The 23,459-nt window shown below is 37.9% G+C and overlaps 1 protein-coding gene across 1 annotated transcript in view; it reads right to left on the bottom strand.

Moving 5' to 3' along the window:
- Window positions 1–308: 308 nt before the first annotated feature.
- The window catches only part of tmem163a (transmembrane protein 163a), a 72,701-nt gene continuing 49,550 nt past the window's right edge, over window positions 309–23,459 (bottom strand). Inside the window, exons 3-8 of the mRNA XM_023291843.3 lie at window positions 19,193–19,236; window positions 18,027–18,118; window positions 13,995–14,091; window positions 6,910–7,021; window positions 4,372–4,513; window positions 309–4,169 (exon numbers count right to left, since the gene is read on the bottom strand). Of these exons, the coding sequence (XP_023147611.1) occupies window positions 4,109–4,169; window positions 4,372–4,513; window positions 6,910–7,021; window positions 13,995–14,091; window positions 18,027–18,118; window positions 19,193–19,236 (548 nt within the window). The 3' untranslated portion in view covers window positions 309–4,108. The remainder of the gene's footprint in view (window positions 4,170–4,371; window positions 4,514–6,909; window positions 7,022–13,994; window positions 14,092–18,026; window positions 18,119–19,192; window positions 19,237–23,459) is intronic.

The following is a 23,459-nucleotide window of genomic DNA, read 5'->3' on the forward strand; positions in this document are numbered from 1 at the left end:
GTATAGGGGAAAATCAGCTCAGAGAGGTACTGCGGGGCAAGAACTTTTAAGGATTTAAACACAAATAAAATAATTTTAGAATGGATTCTAAAGTGCACAGACACTTTATTACTAGTTTCTGTTTTCCCATACCTAAACCGACTCATGACATAACTGGGATTGGTGCTGAGATTGGTTTGCTGCTTGTTCTAATTGTAAGCAAGTGATTACTACATCTTTCACTGTTATCTATCTCCTCATTCTCATCCAATTTGCATTTGTTGCTAATATTTTTGTTTATAAAAAAAAAAAAACACATCTTGACATCATTGATGATTAAGCAGGATAAAACTTTATTAATCAATAAAACTTTTCTCTTTGACAAAGAGATATCTCATTATTGGTCTTTTACATAAATAAATGGCGTTTACATCATCTGTAATACCACTGATGTCATTACTGTACAAACAGACAAATAATAATTCTGTTACATAGTCAGATGTATTGTAAATTTAGTTACATACAGTATTTCCATCTGTGTTTTGTATGCATGTGTGCATGTGTCAGTGTGTGTGACTGCAATGCATTTGTTACCAATGAAACTGTCAGGGTTTTTACAAGCCCATGCAAAGCCTACAGCAACAGAGAAATGATTAGTATTGCTATCATAATTTTGTGAAATTTGGTAGAATGGATGGTCGGATGCCTTTTCTAGGGTGTTAATGGGGAGTCCATTCATCATTACAGGCACACCAGAATGATACACGCATTTCAGAAGAGCTGACAAACGGTCTCAGTGATTTGGCACAATTCATCACGCTACAGAATTGAACATGTTTCTGAGCTGTTTCAGTGAAATAATGAAAAGTTTCAGATATTTTCCCACTTGCCAATTAGTCACAGGTTTAATTGAACAACATAACAGAAAATACACCATTCAGGGCTCCTTTTTCCACAAACCTTGAATTGTGTTTAAAGAGAAGCAAAAAGAGAGGGGAAAAAAAATAAATCACATTTAAGATGAATTAAATACAAACTGTAGCGATCATGGGATTACAGTCACATTTTACCTTATTTTTTTTGGCATTTAGTTGTTGCACTAACGCATTACTAAGGAGTATAAGAGCGACAGGGCTATGGAAGCAGCACCTGGCCTAAATTTTCACAAGCATGAATGTGCACGAGAGAAGTCACATGGAAACAAAACAAAGTGCAAAGAGGAGAGGTAGAAAGGATTTTGTTACAAAGATCAAAATAGCCTCTAGTTGATCTGACACAGTAGTTTACTATATGAGCAACAGAGCTACAGCAAAGCATACCATACCGAAGACTGAGCTAGAATGAGTTTGTTCTGTGCCTTACGTGGTGGTCTCAGCATGTAAACACTGTGCTTCGCTAGTAGAAGTCATTGTAAAGATTGTCTTCTATGCATTAAAGAGGGGGGAAACGTTACAAATCAGTGTGCTGTTGGTGAGTTGAAGTGGTGCGAGGTGAATCGCACCTTCAGTTTACAACTAATTCATTTTCTTCACACAATGAAACTAAAAATAATACCAAGAAGTTCACACCTTGTCCAGTATGTGGAGTCAGAGTTAATAATTACAGTGTAGAGTGGATGTAGGCCTCTTCACAGCCGCTGCCCAAGGCTTTGTAACTGTCTCCTGTTGGGGATAAATTTAGACTCTCTCTTTTTGGAACCAGACATCTGAATATTAATTAACACTATTGTCATCAGACAACCACAAGGGGGCTCAGTTGCATTATGGATCCACATTCAGTGGACCAGTTCAGTTTAATTCATTCAACTGAGAGTGTGAAAATTTGTTGTCACAGGTGGTCAATTTATGTCTAACACAGCATCTATGCATTATTTCTAGAAGTTTATTTAGTACTGTATGAATCTTACTGCAAATCCTGGTACTTCTGTTATACAAAAGTATCCTCCGAAATGATCACTGATAATTTTCCTCTTTGTGATTTTCAAATCCTTAGTTTGCTTTAAAAATATTACAGGTGATCTCACATCTGAGCTCATGGCATCCACAGTAAAGTTCAGTAAAACTAATACTGGTTTGTGCCAGAAGATCATTTGTAGCTGTAGCCAGTTATAACCCAAATTTTTAAAATGTTCTTTTTTTTCTTTTTAAATTTTAAAGTAATCTAAAATACAGCTAAGCCTTGGACAGCGCTGTCAGATCACACCTACGTCAACTCAGAGATTTTCACTTACAGTAAGACTTTTCATTTCATTTCACCATTAATCTACAGTAATATGTAAAACAACATTTACAGAATATGCACACTACAGAGTTTTAACTATACGCAACATTGATCAGTCTGCACTTTAACTATATGCTGTCTACTCCCATGTCAGCCATAGAGCATTATGACTACTTGTGACTTTTGTTACTTATGCACCCAAACAGTGTAATAAACATATTTACAGACTGTGTGCTTTGTATTTACATTCTGTTCATCGCACATAATAATGCAAGATGACGATGGAAACATGCAGAACAAATGAGTAACAAGCAGGTCAGCAGACAGAGAAAACACTGCCTCTGCAAATGATATTCCTACAGGCTGCTTTAGCGTTGTCATTGTGCTTAGATTCATCTCAGGTTTTATCCTTCCTATGTCAAATTTTCAGTCAAAATGAGGAAAAAATGAGCAACTATGAATAAAATGATATGAATAAAAGTAATAAATATCCCAGCTCAGTACAACATTCTTTAAGAAAACGATGAACAATATGAATATTGCACATGGTATAGGAATCTTACCTTTACAAAAACTTTATTACTATTCTCGAGTCGCTAGCTATTGCCTGGAAAACATTTTCAAGTAAATGGCAAAAGTGAGATTTCAGTGAGACTGCTGCAAACAGAACAAAAGAAATGTACAATATATGGCAATTAAACAGGGTCGGATACAGTAGTTAAGACAAGAACAGGCTAAATACCCTGAAAGAATTTCTCATTTTATATTTTAGCTACTTGTGTAGAAATGGGCTCTGTGGTTATCTATAAGCAACAAACAGCAGTGTAAGAGGGAAGGTTTGCTCCTAAAGTTGTGCTTGGGCACATCACATACAGTGCAGCAGCAATGTAATATAAATAATTTCAGATTTGTACAGTTCGTTAGATGGCAAGTGTTTGTCCTCAGTGCCTCCTGTCCTCTCTATCTCTGGTTAACTTTAGATATAGAGTGTACAGATCAAGGCTGGCCGCACTGAGTTCGCTGGTGCTTTTCAGAGGAAGCAGCGTTTGCTGACTCAGCACTGCTTATATACTTTATAGTCTTTCTGATTTCTCCTTCCTCTCTCTCAAACTAGGAGGTAGAGAGGCTGCACTGATGTGAGGAGGCTGGTGAGGTTTTTATAGGAACTCCTTTTTTTCTCCCCCGCCCCCAAAGGAAACACCTGTGCTTGACAATAACTAGAAATGAAATATAAACAAGTGAATTAATTAGTTGGCGATGCTGAATCGGTACTGAGGCATTAAAAAACAAAAAGCTGTTAAATAGCTCATTTATGATGGAAATGGCATTGTGAAAACAAACACATTTTATTTTTGGCTAATATCAGTAAAAGCTACACCATTTTTTTACATTTTGATTTCAAATCTGTGATGGCGTGAATGGAGTCATCTTAGCAGCAGTTAATGTCTATCCCGCTTGAACAAATCCAGAGCAGTTCTTGAGCATTTCTTCTGTTTTGGTCACCCCTTTAGCCTTTTTCTTTCTGGGTAAAACTTTCTAAACTGGTGCATTAATAAACAAAAAGTGAAAGGGAAGAAAAGTAAGAAAATCTTTAACTGAAGTGCTTTCTTTCCAGTAGGTCTTCAATCGTGTCCTTTTCTCTCGGAGCCGCTCAGATGTGTGTATGCGTGTTACATGTATGAATCTCTGAATGTACTATGTACACTATATACAACATATGCATATATATGTATATACAGTATATTCACATGTTTGTATGTCTGGGAACAAGCTTCCCAGTGAATGTGCAGATGAAATGTGGGTGTAAGTGTGTATGAAAGACAGAGAGAAGAGGGCAGGAGGCACCCAGGTGTGTGGGTGTGTGTGTGTTTGTGTCTGAACCTGCTCATCTGGACAACACACACATCTCTCATTCAAAGCGTTCGTAGTTCCTCGTCTGTCTGACACGAGGCACCATGTCCTTCAGGAGCCTGCGGGGACAGGAACAAGAGATTATACGACAATCGGGAAATGTGCAGAAATTAGTCTCAGCCTGTTTGTCGGCACTCATCACTCTGGCTGATAGAGAGTTGCCAAGCTTACATGTGAGTCTAGCATTGTTACAACATAAACAGTGCCTAATAGAAAAGGTGGAACATTTTATATAGAACCTGCTGTTGGTTTAGCTCTTACTTGACCCCATATGCCAAAATGATGAGTCCAATTAGAACTCCCATGGTGCCGTCCAGAAACCAGACGTCTGGGTGGTGCTTGAAGACTTCAGCGCTGATCAGAATTGAAAATCCCATGACAGCTCCAACCATAGAGTTAAACCCTGAAAAGGATCAACGGTTCAATACAGTTCAATACAACAAGGATGTTGTGCTTGTTGGAACCATGATAGTGATCTTGTATGAACCAATTACTTGTGAGCCTGATCGTAACTTATCAAATAATTAACACAGATGTTAACATGAAAAACGGTACGTAGACTTGAACATGAGCAGTAACATGCTTATCTGAGCACAGTGTCCAGTGTGTGTTAAAGGAATAGTTTGACTTTCTCAGAAATGTAATTATTTATTTCACTTTCTTTTTGTATATTTAGTGAGACGGTTGATGCCATTCTCATGTCTGATTAGCAAATACAAAGCTACAGCTGTGGTCTCCTTAGATCAAAAGTTTGGGGTCACCCAGACAATTTCATGTTTTCTATGAAAACTCAAACTTTTATGCATGTACTAACATAACTGCACAAGGGTTTTCTAATCATCAACTAGCCTTTCAACACCATTAGCTAACACAATGTAGCATTAGAACACAGGAGTGATGGTTGCTGGAAATGTTCCTCTGTACCTCTATGTAGATATTCCATTAAAAATCAGCCGTTTCCAGCTAGAATAGTCATTTACCACATTAACAATGTCTAGACTGTATTTCTGATTAATTTAATGTCATCTACATTGAAAAAAACAGTTTTTCTTTCAAAAAAAGGTAATTTCTAAGTGACTCCAAACATTTGAACAGTAGTGTACATATTCTGATACACATCTCATAAATGAACTGGTCAAAATAAATAAATGTACACATGATAAGAAATTTACAATGTACTCTTTAAATCTCACATAAAGCTTCTTTTAACTTCCAAGTATGTTCCACTATTTCTAAAGCTCACACATTCGAACATTCTAACCCATTCGCTTGATCTGTACAAGCAGTCAAATGAGAGGAATGGTATTCTTCATCTCATGGAACTCTTTCAAAGTCATGATTTTTGTGGGGTTCTGCATTTATTAGATGTACAGTGTAGATGCGGGAAAGAGAGCAAGGTAATGATGGACAGCAAAAAATCCACCAGTAGTGACCAGTAGTTGAACTGGGATTGGAGACTAAGGGCGTTTTAGCCCATGTTTTATATGCCCTAACCACTCAGCCACTGGGTTGCCTCCTCTTGTGTAGTTCTTGTCAAGAAAGCAAATAAGCATATATTCAAAATAAAGTGTTCCTTTAAGCTGGTCCTTTACTAAAGCAGGTGGCAGATGAGAAAGATTTTTGAATCGTTTTGTCATTTTAGAAACCCTCAAAGGCTGAAAAGCCTCCAGACTATGTTAATGCTACGTCTACTGTGTTTGAGTTACCCTGTACAGTGAATGTACTTTTTTATAATTACATTTCTCCTAGTGTGAAAGCTAGCACAGTGGGTTATTGTCTTGCCTGCAGTAAGTGTATAGTCTTGTGGGAAATAAATCTAGGCTCGGAGAACAGCAACCTCAGGTTTATTGGATTGATGCCCTGTGTGTTCTGAGACCTGGGGATAGCAGTGTGCAGTGTGTTTGTTTGAGGCAGTGTGTGTGCTGTGCTTTTATCCAGCTGTGCACGTATGTGTGAACAGTAGGTCTTAACCTACTGCTGCTTTTAATGCAGTTGTGTGAGCAACTCTCACGCACTGAAACACATGCAGGCGTTCTCTGTCTTTAGATCCTCTCCTTTCTAGTTTACCCATTTTTATGTTTAAAGTTAGATCGCCTTCATGATAACCCAGCCTCTAGCAATTGGTCTTTGACTTTTCCACAAAGTTTTAGAGGGAAATAATTCATTTTTAACTTCACTTCACTGTGTGACATTTAGAGTCTCTAATTGTTTTACTTTTAGGATGTTGAAAACTTTAAATGAGTATAAAATGTAATATACTTTTATACATTAAGGTAAACTACCGACAGCATATGAAACAATCAATGTTCCCTCCTCCTGGACCAGCTAAAACACTGAAGAGGCTCTGACAGCATACTGCATCAGTTATAATAATACATAATATATAATAATACCACTCTACATATAAAAACATGTTTGACTTTTGATACCTAAAGTTCATGTAAAAGAATATAGGAAGAGCAATAAAATAGCTGTGAAAGAATTTCAGTATTACCAGGAAGCATTTCAAGCATATCAGGTCTTTAAATATCAAAAAGTTGGTATTGGTGGTCATTTATCATTTTAATTCTAACCCTACCACTTGTTATTATTATTATTATTATTATAATAACTTTTGCTATTGTTTGTGCCTATATGCAATATCATTCTATCATTCAACAGTGAGACAGTCAGTTCTGTGTGGTTGACTAAACTGAGCCCATTAGGGACAGTTTACAGGCAAGACTTGAAGAAACACAGATAATGAATATTAACTTGGCAAAAGAGGTGTGTGTGTGCGTGTGTGTGCGTCCGTCCTACCATCAGTGATAAGTGCCCGACTAGTCAGCACTCTTCCCAGCATGAACTTGGCCACAGCCAACACAGCACATGTGAGCCCACTCACTATGGACACGCTGAAGAGGAAGTCATCCTGCAGAGAGAGAGAATATATGGGCACAGGTCAGTATTTGTGAAAAAAAAAAAAAACAGGAAGCAAATAGTACGCACAGGTAAGATGACATAAAAAAGATGAACTTGAATGGAAAGCAAAAGAAACATCACTACGAAACCCCAGAGAAAGCCACTGTAGCTGTAAGGCAGGCACTAAAAGGCAGCAGCAACACTTACAGTCAGACAGAATGACCCACAAAGCGTCTGTCAGCTCAACCATTATTAATGTATACAGATTTAACTTGGTGCATCAACCCAAGGTCATGCAGATGATTCCTCCAAGTGGATGCGAGGGCCTGGCGTGTTTGTTTTTAACTGAACTCTCAAACAAACTCAGCAGAAACCAACACTTGACCCCAGAGTATCGAGCTTTCACATTTAATTGGCCCCGCAACAGGGAACGAGAGACAGAAATAAGAAGGAGAGAAGAAGGACGAGAGAAACTGGGATAGTGAAGGACACATCTGTGGGAAAAAAAGCATGTCTCTATTGTTATTTGTCAGGTCAGACTTTCCACTCTACACTTTTGGCTGGGCTGTATATATCATATCTGCATAATATTAAACCTCGCAGTCAGCTCGCCAACCAATATGGGCTGGTGTCAAAATACTAATATTGCCAAGAAGTTAAACTCCACTTGGATGTTTGTTAGATTTATATGCACATGAATGGAATCAGAAAAGCAAAGACTCATAAGTAACTTATAGCTCTAACAGACACTCACAGTAAGATTGTATAAACCTCCAGTGCTTCTCATCATACCAACTGATTCTGGGTATTTCTGCTGCTGGGTTGGCTGGTACATGTTTGCTTTTTGTTTGTCTGACCTTCTCATCTATGCCCTCCTTGCAAGAGTAAAACTGCAAGAGTGTCTTGTTTTTCTGCTGCCACATATAAACTGGTGACAGTGTTGTCCTCACCTGCTTTCTCTTTTTTTTTTTTAGGTGAATCTAGAAACATGATTTAATGTTATCAAGCCTTAAATACTATGTACAGGGTGTCCCCAAATGTGTTCGGACACATAGGAAATCTCATTAACTATAATTTTTTGGCCTCCAGAGATTAAATGTGGCTTTGTCGAAAGAAGAAAGAGTTGAAATGGTACTTCTCAGTGGATGTGAAGGATGGACATATCCAAAGATAGGGTTAGGGTTAGGGAAGTAATTTTTTGGGGCTAGCTTGAATTTTAGCCATGACCAATTCTTTAGTTTCGGCTTATACATTTGATTGTCCAGAACGGGGTTTGTCCATGACACTGCCTGTCCCTTTAAAGTTTTTAACTAGTTTTGCCACCGTGGAAAAGTCAAGTGGAATCCTCCTTGGATGACGTGCATTAAACTTATCTGCTATCTTTTGATATGTCCATCCTTCGCGTCCACTGGGAAGTACCAGTTCAACCCTTTCTTCTTTCAACAAAGCCATATTTAATCTGCGGAGGCAAAAACAGTACATTTAATAAGATTTCCTATGTGTCCAGACTTTAGGGACACCCTTTATTTACCAAAAACACTACTCTTGGTTCCACCCGCAGCTGTGATTTTACTTACTTTGTCTGATAAGGGACTATGTGGGTGTGAAGACTTGACCTGCAACTAACATATTTCAACTGTTAGTCAATCTGACACATATTTTTTAAATGATGGATTATTAGTCTGGTCTATTTAGTCAGAAAAAAGCAATAAAGGCCACTCGATAGCTAAATACTGTCAGGAGCAAGTCCCCAGTTCGATTCCCTTACTGCATTCCATTGTCCTGTTCTCTTTCCTCACATTTGCTGTATATACTGTACTGTATCAAAACAATAAAAAATAGTGACACATTTCCTAAAATCCAAGGTTCCGACTTTCTCAAATGCCTTGTTTTGTCTGAAAACTATTTTTTTGTCCATCCAAAAATATTTAGTTTACTGTCATATACAGAAAGAAAACCCAGAGATATTCAAATTGGCACCAGAGTGTTATTTAATGCTTTTATGTTGCTTTATTGCATTACTTAATTAACTGATTGATAATTTCAGTGCGAGCGTAGACTGTGCTTAATTGGCATCTTGTTTTGTTGCAGCTGTTTGGGTAGAAGAAGAGCAGAACACTGCATCATGTTAAAACATCATCAAGTTAGGTGACTTGATGTAATTCCAGCAAACCCTCAGCCGACTTCACCTATAGCAGGAAAATAGTTGTTTGACAGGCATTTATGAAACGGCATGTAACTCTACAGTGTTAGCAGAAGGAAGTGTATATGCCTTCTTTATTATACACTGTAGATTTTTTAATGATATGCACACTACCGTTCAAAACTTTGGGGCCACAGAAATGTCCTTTTTTTGAAAGAAAAGCATTTTTTTTTTCAATGAAGATAACATTAAATTAATCAGAAATGCAGTCTAGACATTGTTAATGTGGTAAATGACTATTCTAGCCGGAAACGGCTGATTTTTAATGGAATATCTCCATAGAGGTACAGAGGAACATTTCCAGCAACCATCACTCCTGTGTTCTAATGCTACATTGTGTTAGCTAATGGTGTTGAAAGGCTAACTGATGATTAGAAATTGATTGTGCAGTTATGTTAGCACATGAATAAAAATGTGAGCTTTCATGGAAAACATGAAATTGTCTGGGTGACCCCAAACTTTTGACTGGTAGTGTATCTATGTAAAATTTACACACAATATACTGTACTCAGAATTGACACACCACAGTGAAATAGTAAATACATGATGAACTATATGGTACAATAATAGGGAGGGATTCTGGTCACAGGCTCGGTTTTTGCATTTTTCTCTGTGATGAGCATATACTCCGTATTAAAGGTAAGTCACTGTGCATCTGTGTAGTTTGAGGCCTTAATTGTGATACAGTAACCTTTTTAACCTTGCCCTCTACACACTGCTGTTTACTTGAAGTAGATGAACAAGAAGCGTTGACTAAAGTTGGCTACTTTTGACCACTTTTGACACAAATGTTGGAAAGCTGACTGCACTGTAGGTTATTATTGAATTTATCTCTCATGCATTTATCTCCTTTATTGGTTTATGGTCAGTATTTCTCAGCTGTCAACTGTATTTCCTCTGCTTCACAGTAATCCATGTAGTCTTTAGCAGTTGCTGTATAAATATAGTATGTTTTCAACAGGCACTAAAGGACAAGAGGGGACCCTCTTTTATTTCTCTTTAGGTGATTCCCTATTTAGACCTTTATGGAAAGTAGTTTGTGTATCACTGTGTTGTATGTATAAATTTGTTGCATTGCTATGTACTGCCCCCTCCTCTCTCTAATGCTCAGAGGTGGTAGGAGCCAATCTCAGCTCTCTGTGTTTAATCAGGCTCTAGACACAGACAGCCTGCCATGAGAGCAGCAACCCAGGACGTGACACGAATCAGGATTCCTGATTTTCTGCACCCTCTGTCCACCCAGTATGATTTTACAGCCCAATACTTCAAGGTAGCAGCGTTTTACAGTACACACGGGGTACTGCGGCTTTCTTCAGGTCGCTGGATTTACATGCAAATGAAAAGACCACTCAGAAGAAGAAACCGGACAGCAAAGTTTAGACAATGACACTATCAATTGAGATACATCATATCCAGGCTGCAGATTCATCACTGAATCCAATTTCCTTTCATTTTACACTTCGAGCTCAGTCACAAACACACCGTTCTGCAGACACACACACACACACACGCACACAAAGAGAGAGCATAAACAGATCACTTGTGGTGCAATAAATCACCTCTGACTGCTGTTTGATGAAGACTTCAGTGAGAAGACATGTCTCTGCCAAATAAAAGCACGAAGGTGGATACAAAGAAATGGAAGCTATAGGTATGACAATAATAAGCTTCTGAAATGGACAAAGCAGCAGAGATAGTCATGATAATGGAGGCAGACAGAGGGAAAAGATAGAGAAAAGGTATGGATATAATACTGAAAGAGGAGCAAGGGAGCCAATGAAACAGAAAGAATAGCAAAAGATAATGAATGAGATAGCAAAGAAAGAGCAACTGGATAAATGTGACGAAGATGAGATTCTTCTGTCCTTCACAATCCTGCATCTACAAATACAGCCAAGGCCAAGTGCCAGTTACAGTTTTCTACATAAAAAGACTGAGCCAGATGGCTGAAATCCCTCGTAGGTAAACTGATAATTAATTAGATGTAAGTTACATGCTGAGAATCATTCACCACAGGAAGCTGGATAGACCAACAGGGCAGAGATTATCAGAGCAAATACATATATAGCTATGCACAAGGTTTAAATCCAGATAAAAGTGGTGATTGAAAGAGAAGATATGAAGAAATGAAAGAGATGCTGAAGGAAAGAAACCGAGAATGTCAAAGAAACAGACAGTGGTAATAGGCTCTTGCTAGTGTCAGGAAGATCCTCTGAGACGTAACACCCCCAGATTCTATTAACATAATAGCACTGGAGCATCAAACACAGTTTGAAGAATAGCTACTGGCCTCAACCTGCTTCTCTAACCTCTTCTTCTGGCTTTATCTCTTTTGATTTGTGGTCAGAGTGGCTTGAATTACTCAATTTTATACCATCAAACACTGCACGGAAAATTCTCAAGAAGATTCACACACTTGCTTTGTCAAGAACAGATGATTGCAGATTCACATTTGAACTTGCATAATGCACATTGATCCGTCCCTTAAATCCTACATGCAAGTAAGTGAATGTAAACCCTCACTTTACCATTCACATTTACATCTTTGTTTGCTGTTTCTCATTTTGCTAAATTTAATACCCCAACTCTTTGAATATACACCATCAGCCATAACAATAAAACCAGCGCAGTTCTGTGTACATCTCCTTCATGCTGCCAAAATCCAGAGACCCATCACACTCAGAGCACTGACATCAAAACAACCAGACACAAAAACATATATATATATATATATATATATATATATATATATATATATATATATATATATATATATATATATATATATATATATATATATATATATATATATGTATGTATATATATATATATATATAAATACTGTGTATATTAGACAAGTGTAAGATAACTGCCTTCATTTTTAAGATGCCATGTAAAATTTTTCAGATGAATTTTGTTCACATGCATAACAAAAGGCACATTAACAACCCTCCAGGAAGAGCACAGAAGAATAAGCCTAACCAAATTTTAAACAATACTTTCTATATATTTAAGAGAGTAGGACCTTGTATACTAACATAAATGCATTTTTATTTGTCTACAAGAAAACTCCAGTAGGTAACTTTACCGTGATTTTATTGCCGCCCTCAGTCCCACATTTCTTTTCAGCTCAGTGCTGAAGTTTAAAATTCAAATGTAAGCTGGGCTAGGTTTCAAAACATCAATGGTGAAATGTGAAGGTATTTTGGGATTTGGAAACACTGCTGGGCCTGTAACTAAATCAATGGGCGTAACTTGAAACTTTGAAGCCACATAATAAGAAAGTTGAAGACAATGGAGTTTTTTGGAGTGTAAAAAATCTGCCGTTCCTCTTTGTGTTTTGGCATCACTGGTTAGTGAAATGGACAGATGGTGAGAGTTAAATCATTTACAAACCAAATAAGAGGGTTCAAAAGCAGAGAACTGGAAAGGATGCAGTGTGGTACTCCCCAAACAGTGTGATGATGGAAGAGCTGGGCTGTACCCCAGCAACTGAAAGATGAGACTATTTTGGGACCTTATTCATAGTCTTCACACCTCTAGAGAGGGGCGGGGGGAGTGACGTTGACATTAAAGAGAAAGAACGTGTGTGTGTCTGTGTCGAAGACAAAAAAATGAACAAAAGTCAGGTTGAGGGAGACAAGAACCTCTGACGTCAGAAGAACTACAGCAGAGGGCTATAAAAAGAAACCCTACCTCACTGTGCTGATTTATGTGTGTGTTGCTCTGTGTACAAGCGCTACACTGTACATTACAATTTAATATCCATATGTCAGGCTATACAAATATGTGTGTGTTTGTGGTGTGCTGCCTGTAAACATGTGTGTACAGTGTGTGTACGTGTTGTGGTTTGAGTTGTGAAAACACACACAGTCCCCTGTGTTTGCCCTTTTGCTCAAAAACACATTGTTTACACTGCTGTGGAAATACAGATACAAAAGCCTAAGGCAGAGAAAGCTGCATAATCACTGGCCAACCTTCCAAAACCACCTCAACCTTGCATTAAAAATCAATTGAAAAATTTATATTGTAAACAGAAATCAAAGAATTAACAGTGTGGCATCATTTTTATTTGTTTTAAAGTGGCCATGTTTTCCATGTTAAATTCAGTTTATGTGTTAAGAGGATCCTGTGAAAGACTTTAACAGAATAATAGAGCATGATATCCTTTGTGGCTTTTGCTTTCAGAATTAGAAAAAAGTAACCCTGATGTGAGAAACCCTGATCAGGGACTTCATCAGAGGAAAGTCTCTCCATCTGTTGAGCTGTTGATATGACACTTCAGCGTGATTGGCGCAGCTGTTTCCCACTGATCAGATCAGGGATGTGACTGGCTCAGAGTGTATTTATTAATCGCTGCATTCTGCCATTTTGCACGTTGTCCTACTGCACTCACATGAACCAAAGCAGCAGGTGGGTTTGGAAGCAGCCACACAGTGGATGCACCCAGGACCTACTGCTTTATGTTTGTTGTTGTGCTTGCATGGATAAAGTAGGGCCTTTAATCAGCTAGCAGTCCTCCAATGCCACACCAATGACAAGAATCTCCTGATATCACCACTTGCTGTGTAAACTCAAAATGTAGAACCACAAAGACCACATGTATGCTGTAGATATGGTTGCAATTCCAATGGCGACAAGTCAAATCTGAAACCCAAACTACATGCTGTAAATATCACACAGTAATTGTGTTGACTCTTGTAGGGATTTTTTGTCAAATGCTGTTCTATATGAATAAATTCCAGTGCAGGTGGGCTGGTGTATGTGTGTGTAGCCTCACCACTTCTGGCGGCATCCCGGTAGCCAGATTGTGGATGGCCTTTCCAAGGATACACAGGGAGGAGAGAACAAACACAACCCCAAGGATGACACATGCTCTGCAGACACACAAGCAGAAAGAAGAATGTTCAGTTAGCATCGTGAGCAAGAGTAAGAAGATTATGTTACATGAAGTTCAAACCAAAGCATGACCTAAACAGGCGTAAAGGAGAGCAGACGGTTTCCCCAGGCCTTGTTGCTTTAACTTGTATTTACCTACCTTTAACTATAGCCATGTCATCCTTAGACCTTAGACAGTGATAACCTTATCAGTGATATGGCAGTGATGCACCAGTTCCTTTCAATTACAGTTAATTTCACACAGGTTAATAATAAACTTAGCCACATGACACTTTCTCTGGCAGAATCCACCATGTGTGATGCCAAATGTGGAGTCATTTTTGACAAACAGTACAGTTTCTGCTTATGGCAGGAACTGGAAGGCTGCTTCCACTCTATTTGGAGCAATGTGTGCTACCAATGTGGCAACTTCTCTCAGCACACTGATTAAAAAATACAGGGGATAAGTATTTTTTACAGGGTGGGGATACATGACACTTTCCTATGCACAGTCCTTAAGAGTCTTTCTTCCTTTGATGCATCTGCTGGCTCCGATACAGCATCTCTCTGTCTCTCTCATCTATCTCACTGCAGAAAGGAAACAACAGTATCCTGACAGGAGCAGGGAAGTGGTGATTTTCCTTTTCCAATTGTGATGGTGGTCGTTCAAAATAAAGCATTTGTAGTCACTGCAATTGTTGCGTTGACCCACAAATCAAGTCAAGTTCGTTTTACCCGCAAATGTTTTCCATAAGAAACAGAAGACTGGACATGAATGAATAACGAGCCCCAAACCCCCTGTGCCCCAAAAGTCGTCAGCATGGTTTAAAAACAGAAAAAAATACAAAAAAATAAAACAAAATTAAAAAAAAAAAAAAAAACACATTCCCTTTATCTATCAGAGCCAGAAATTGGAAAAAAAAAAGGAAAAAAAAGAAAGAACTGACATTATACCCTTTCAATGGTTTCCAATGAATTCTTTAACCAATTATTTGACATTCAGTTCTGATGGGAAAATGAACCAAATATGAACTTACAATTCATTATTTTAGAAAACATTTAACAAAATAAATACATAAAAATCATTTGACCTAACCAGATTCTGTAAAACACTAAAAAATATGTGCTCAATGACACAGCTAAGAAGGCAAGGCAAGTTTATTTGTATAGCACCCTTTATATCCAAGACAATTCAAAGTGCTTTACATAAAACATTAAGAGCATTACAGTGAGGTGCAGATAGTTACACCGTGCAGATTTCATGCATAGTTGCATGAGAAAAGAAATGTCTTTAACCTGGATTTAAAAGTGTCTACATTTGGTAAAAGTTTAATCTCCACTGGTAGTTTATTCCACTTGTTTGCAGCATAACAGTTAAATGTTGCTTCTCCATGTTTAGTCCAGACTCTGGCCTCGAACAGCTGACCTGAGTCCTTGGATCTAAGAGCCCTGCTAGGTTTATATTCTCTGAACATATCACAGATGCATTCTGGGCCTAAACCGTTGTGGGATTTGTACTATCAGTACGGTTTTAAAATCTATTCTGTGACTGACTGGAAGCCAGTGTAGAGATTTTAGAAGTGGTGTGATGTGTTCACATCTCTTAGTCCTGGTTAAAACTCTAGCAGCTGCATTCTGGATGAGCTGAAGCTGTTTAATGCTCTTTTTGGAAAGTTCTGTGAAAATACCATTACATTAATCCAGTCTACTAGTGATGAATGCATGGATGAGCTTCTCTTGGTCTTTCTGGGAAACAAAACTTTTAATTCTGTTGATGTTTTTTAAAGATAAGATAAAAGATAAAGTTCTTTATTTCTCCCCACTCCAGGGGAAATTTACATTGTTACAGCAGTTTTATTTACAATATATACAAGGGTGGCAAAATTTTTAACAGAAAAAATAAAAATAAAAATAAAGTTTAAAAGTGCAAAGATGATTTTTGAGTTGGTAAAAAGCTGCTTTGGTGACAGCTTTGATATGGCTGTTTAAAGTCAAATCTGAGTCTATCAACACTCCAAGGTTACAAACTTTGTTGGTGTTTTTAAGAGTCCAAGTCTCAAGATGTTAACGAATGCCGACCCTTTTCTCTTTGCTTCCAAACAGAATAATCTCAGTTTTATCTTCATTTAATTGTAGAAAATTCTTTCTCATCCAGGCATTTATTTGCTCCAGACACTGGCACAGTAAGTCTGTTGGGCTGCAGTCGTCTGGTGACAGAGACAAATAAGTTGTGTATCGTCTGCATAACTGTGATAAGTTATTAATGACTCAGCTGCTGCCAAATGTGATAAAAATATGTTGGTTTTTTTTTGCCTGACCTCCAGGAGACGAGACAAGTATAGAAACAAATAAAAATGTAAGCTATCTATTGTATGTAGAGCCCCAATTTTTTTTTTCCAGACTTTGAAACACTTTTGGGCACTTACAAATGTGATTTATTTTGATTGGTTTATTTGGTTTATCCCTTTTTTATAATTTTACTGCATTTTAATCATCACAGAAATTAACCGTTTTCCCTTTTTTTTTAAAATCATTTACAACAATTTTGCTGTATTGCACAAAAGACCTTTTTAGTTCTCTCTCCATCTTCATGGTTGTTTTATTTCCATGCAGGACTTTATACTGCAGTGAAACCTGAGCTCACAGTGAGGAAAAATATGACGGGGGCAAAAAAATGGCCACAAACTACTTAAACCCTAAACCTGTTTTTAAAAGTACCTGATATACCAACAAGACTGCCAACCTGCACACCAAGTAGCTAAAAATATAATTGGGAATGTCTAGCCACATAAAACAAGGTTCATTTCATTCTCCATCAAAAGACGGCAACAGAAGTTACTCAATTTCCCCCAAATTTGTGATACCTGTGTGTAAATAGCTCTCTAAGTCTTCCAGTCTCATTCTTTACATATGCCAACCTCCAGGAAGCCTAAAACTCTGCCTCTCTTTGCAACAACGCTTCATGCAGAAACATTTTTTTTTTGTTCCAGTTTTCTAGAGCATGTTGTGTTGTGTGCTTTGATGTGTATGTTTTTGTGTGTTTGGCCACATACAGCAGCAAGTCCTGACAAGACTGGATAAAAATCTGATCTGTGTGCGATAATGCCTGTACAGGTTCAGGTGTGTGAGTGCGTGAGTGTTAATGGATGGTAAAGTGGCAGCTCGGTCTTTCATCACCTGCGACACCTCTGAGCCAAGCAGAGGTGTAAGACGAACAAGGCCCTGTGCAGCCTGACAGTTAATTGATGAACTCAGCTGAGCTACACCTAGCCTCAAAACTGATGGATTAACAGGCTTGTGTGTAGCATTGATATACAGCAACACGTCACTTTGTTCAATTAGGATGTGCTGTTGCACTTCCCAACCCTGAAAACTAGGAAATGGGCTTTCTAAAATCACTTAATCCACGTGGGAATATCCAACATGACTAAAAACCTAATAAGACAGGAGTTCACACACTCAAATACAAACAGTCCATTTGCAGACACTGGGAGTTCAGAAAAGTGGATTCATGGATGTATCTTTTATTTCTGTTGACCAAAAAGAAATGAATAAATCACATTTCTTACTTCCATCTTTTCTGTATCTGAGACTAGAATGAAACTGCTATGTTTGTTCTATTTTTCAGAAAAATGGTGAACTGTATACCTTGGACAAATCGCCCAAATGCAAGAAATAACTGGACTGTAAGGCAGTGGGATGAAGCCCTTACACACTACAGCAGAGGTAGGATTTGTAAAGGAAAAAGCAAGAGAGGAAAGAGAAATGAAAACATAAATCAACTATACAATAGACTGAGCGAACAGATGAATGCATACAGTGAAATGCAGATGCTCTGGTTTTAGTGCATGTGGAGAGATGTAATGTAGAAGAAGTGCACAGATTCATTATTAATCAAACATTAATTAAAGTCAGCACTGTGTTTTGTACTCACATATACTCTCTGTGTGCAGAGTGCACAGCTGCTGCATTGCTGTAGCGCCAGAGGACAATGACTGATGACAGGACGTCCAGCGTGGCATCAAACTACGCCAGAAACAGGGACCAAGAAGTCAAGCAGAGAAAGAAAGATAAAACGTCTGAAAACTACTTGCACCATGACATGAAACGTGTTGTGGTATCTGTAGCCTCCAGAGCAGTAATCTAATTGCATAACACATGCATTGTAAAATCCTGTGATGTTATAATGAACAAGTAGCTTATAAAGTGCACCTAATAATATTGTATTTCAACAGAATAGAATAATGATCTGTTCAGGTTATGTATCAATCACAATGTCGTAGTAGATCTCTAATTAAAGCTTGCTAGTGTGAAACATTTCAACTGTATTCTTTAACTGAGAAACTGGTGTCAATGTTTTACTGCCACAGGAAAACTAAAGTGAAAAACATTTTTATCAACACAAAATACAACTTTGTGCTTCATTCTGAAGTTAACCTTTCTTAAAGACAACAAAAAGGTCTTATCTTCTCTGACACTGAACGACACAGTAAGGCATGATTACTATCATTTAATTTATACAAAATGTAAAGGAAAATGTTGACTTTCAACATCCTAGCAGCTAAAGCTACCGATGATCAGCTGCACGATCTAACCTCTCTACATTGGGTTATATCCACTTATTTCCTTCTCACTACTTTATTAAATCTGTCATAGACAGCCAAGCACTTGCTAATTAAAATCCAATCTCTAATAAGGAGATAGCTAGCACTGCAGATTACGGGTTACAATATTTTAATCACATTATGCTAATCACATTTCCCTCACTGGCCTTGGGCGTGGGTATTTTAATTTTCGCTTCACTGTTATTAAGTCATATTTTTTAAACTAATTACAGTCTCAATCATTTCCTCCAAATAATAAGAACCAGTAGGAAGTGTCCTCCTGGTGAGAGCCTGCAGATCTGTTTAGCAAACACAACAAAAGCTTTTTGACATTCAACCTGGGCTCCTTGCTCAGACCCTCTTCTCTGCCCTGTTACCTTGGAGACAAAGGGACCAATAACACTTTCATACCAGCTTTCATTAATAAATCACCAAGACCCAACTTATGACTAATTGATCAATGCAAATGGAGGGAGAGAAGAGAGCTGAAACTCACGGCAAATCCAAAGGCTGACGCGCTGTGTCTCATGAATGATACAGCTGTAGAGAGAGACATAGACAATGACACAGAGAGAGAGAGAGCAGTGACATTAGTGATTTTTGTCATTGAGCCAAATCCAAGCAGCATTTTCTTTTAATGCCTTCGCAGTTATATTAACAATACATACTCATGTGCACATACTGTGTGATCTGGCATGTTAAATAAACATGCTGCGCAAAGACAACAACTAAATAATGCCAAATGAAGGTATTACAATGCTAGAGAAGCTCTGTCAACTTTATTGGTACTGAATGAGCACAACAAAATAAAAAGCTACTCTGACTGATAAAAAGACAAAAGAAGCTTAAGATAATCAAAAGAAAATTGCTGCTATTAACTATATGAACGAGGCATTTTTCCATTGTTTTGTTGTTGCATTTTATGCTTCAGCAACCCGTCTTGTGTACATAAAACTGACACTAAAAGATTCTAAAAGACTAGCGCTAGAAAGTACTGTCCAAACATGTGGTAGTAGCAATAATCTGTAAAGATTCACTAAAAATCCCCGAGTTGAAGCTGATCCAGATCCAGTGTTGGCTCAATATATGCAAACATATTGGTTTGAGAAATAAGTGAAAATTTAGTGCATACAACACCAAATTACTTCTACTTTTTTCATGTCAATTTAACATGAACGACCATTTAAATCAGATTTTCTGGCCACTTGAGGGCAGCACAACAACATGTAAACACTGATATTATTATTCATAATCGATATGGCAAATATGTAAGAATATATTAATTAGCAACAATAATAATAACTGTCCATGGAAACAGCAACCTCTTCCATGTAACACTATTGTTAATACTAAAATAATGACTGCTGCAGTGCAAAATTTTGTATATGCTTGTGTTTCACTTCCTACATTGTTGAAGCATAGTACGAGCCCTGATGTGTAAATGGAAAAACAGTACATATACTACTGTTGAAAAGTTTAGGATCACCCACACAATTTCAATTTCATGAAAACTCACACTTTTATTCATGTGTTAACATAATTGCACAAGGGTTTTCTAATCATCAGTTAGCCTTTCAACACCATTAACTAACACAATATAGCATTAGAACACAGGAGTGATGGTTGCTGGAAATGTTCCTCTGTACCTCTATGGAGAGATTCCATTAAAAATCAGCCGTTTCCAGCTAGAATAGTCATTTACCACATTAACAAAGTCTAGACTGTATTTCTGATTAATTTAATGTTATCTTCATTTTAAAAAACTGCTTGTCTTTCAAAAATAAGGACATTTCTAAGTGACCCCAAACTTTTGAATGGTAGTGTACATATGTGTCGATCTGAGTGATATTGGAAGCACAATATCAGAGTTCACTGATAACTTGACTGACAACATGACATTTGTTTTCTGAAAGTTTAGCAACATTTAATGCTGTTTTGCAGGAAGAAACATTTATTAACAACCTTGACAAAAACTAACTGAAAACCACACTGAGCTTGACCGAATGCATGGACGTTTCATGAAATGAATGAAGGGAATTGTACATTCATTGTAGTGCAGCTCTTCTCTAGCACACCTGTGCTGTTTTGTCCTTCTGCCTGTCCTTGTGTGATTTCCTCTCTCCCTGTGTTTTCTGGACAGAGTCTCCTGGGACACCACATCGGCAGTTAAATCACCATGGTAACAGGAGATTTGAGGGCAAACTGGGAGTTGGTTTGAACTCGAACAACAAGCAACAAGCTTTGATCTTCTTCCTCTCTCTGTTCCCCGTCTTCCTCCTGGCCTCCATTTTCTCTCCCGTTCTGATTTCCTTCCACACGGATCACTTTCTTTCCTGCCCTTCCTCCTGGTCTCAGTGTTACTTCAGTGGCGGCCTTTAGGCCTTTTATTCTTTCTGGTTAGACCTCACTGCTCCACAGTGCTACATACAGTAAGTGTGGCCATGTTTGACCGGCATTAATAAATGACACTATGCTACAAACACCGTAACTTTATGTTTCTTAGTGTGAAGAAAAGAGCAGCTTTAACTTAACCATAATTATGTCACATGGGAAATAGTGCGAAGAAAAATAGGGAGGATAAGAAAGAAGAAGAAAGGAAAAAAAGCTGAGTGGGATAAAAAGAGAGATAATGAAGACAAAGTGAGAAAGGAGGAACTAAAGAGAGTGGAGAGGAGAGGACAGTCCCAGATAGACCTTGGATACAAGACAACTGGTACTAATCAACCTGGGTGGTAACACATGACTGCCCACACATATACACTCTCTGCAGCCAGGTTTTCATATAAATGAATTTGAGGCAAACTTTTGGAAAAAATGAGGCAAAATATCCAAAAAAAAGGAGCTGCAAATTAGGCTTGTTTCCATTAACGATGTTGGAGTGAATAAACTAGGCTGCATAGAGTAATCAGAAGGTGGCAGTAAAGGCTACGCTACGCATGGCTGTAATAAACAGAGTAGAAGAAGCCAGAAACAAAACCAATAATTTAAAGACACAAACAAAACTTTTGCCATCTATGCCTGAAAAAAATGGAGACAAGTCTCCAGGAGCGGCTTTTATCAGAAAAGTTGCAATTAGTCTTTTGTTTCAGCTGCTATTGGAGATGTTTTATGCTGTCTGGAGGCAAACGCGAGGAAAGAAATGGAAACACCTCATGTGAGTTAAATGTTTGATGTTAGAATTTATTTAAAAAACAGTGTTTCCTTCTTACATTATGCTCAGTTGCTCTTTTCTTATAAAATGAATTACCACTTCAAGAGAGCATGAAAAACTTATTTTTGGGAATCTCAGTGCTTCCAATAACTTCTTGCAATACGATTCCTCAAAATGTACATAAAAATACGTTATAGAAACACAACTTGTGCCTCACTTAGTCCTAGAAATCACCATACACACCTCATTTGTGATTATCTTCTCTCTCTCACACAAGGTTCAGGAATATCTGGGGCTCAACCAGGCGTCCGACCCATCTGGAGACTCCAGAAACAGAGCCAGACTTGGAGTGTGCCAACTCTTACCGAGGATCCAAAAACCCAACACAGGGAAGTCAGACAGGCGGCGACTCCTCAGTCTGCTGTACTTTTGTTGGTTCTGTACCTTGAGATTTGTTGTGATGATTTCATATATTTTCTTCAGTCAACATATTGTGTTTGAGCAGCGTCAAATGTAGCTGTAAGCGGCTTGTAGGTTCGTCAGACTTACACACAGTCCATTGTGAGCAATGTAGTGAAAAATTGTTGTGTTCTTGGTGAAATGATTAGCATAGCTGATAAATGAAGGAAGCCAGAGAGTTAAAATAACAAACATCAGGCTACAAAGGTCTATAGGACAAAAGTAAAACTTTTTTTTTTTTAAATTGGCCCTGAAAACATCCATCCATCCATCATCTATAAACTGCTTAATCCTCAATAGCTGAATGAAGGCAGGGGACACCCTGGACAGGTATGCACAGGGAGAACATGTAAACTCCATGCAGAAAGATCCCAGGCCGAGATGCGAACCAGGGATCTTCTAGCTGCAAGGCAACAGTGCTAACCACAGAGCCCCTGAAAACATGTTTTCTTTTACTGAATTTCAACATCAGCAAAGGGTTGAGTGTTAAACTCCCATATTTTATAATAAAATTCAAACTTTAAGGAGATAATCTGAAAATATTTGCTGGGTTCACGAACTAAAGTTCAAATCCTGAAACCACTAAGCTCGCAGTTTATCACTATATTAGAGCCAGTTAAGATATAATGTTATTTCTTATCCAGTTAAAACCATAACAGAACAATAATGTGGACTTTGTTGATCTGATTTCAGCTAATCACATTTGGCTGTGTCAGATTGATTTAGCGTCTGGCTGTGCTTTCTATACTGTGTCCAGCAGCCTTTAAACTCATGATTAGACTTCCTGCTGTGTGCGTGTGAAATTGGCAGCATATTGGAAAAATTGCGGAAACAAACACAACTCTAATTCCAAATCCTTGTGTCATTGTGAGTCATAATGTTTGGTATAACAAAGTCAAGTATGTGGAAAAGTCTAGGTTTAACAGAGATTGCTGCTTTAAAAAGGGCCTAACTGATGATGACTGCAAATGTTCTTTTCATTAGAAATTTGGATTTTTGCCCTTTGAAAATCAAACTCCTGATTTATCGGTACATTACTATAGATCTACAACAGAGAGAAACAATCTGTGTCTACTGAGTCCTTATAAAAGCTACAAGGGATCCATAGTATAATACAGTTGACAATCTCCAATTGTCTCAAAACAAAAATAGA

The sequence above is a fragment of the Amphiprion ocellaris genome, chromosome 11 (genome assembly GCF_022539595.1).
Source record: "Amphiprion ocellaris isolate individual 3 ecotype Okinawa chromosome 11, ASM2253959v1, whole genome shotgun sequence".
NCBI lineage: Eukaryota > Metazoa > Chordata > Actinopteri > Pomacentridae > Amphiprion > Amphiprion ocellaris.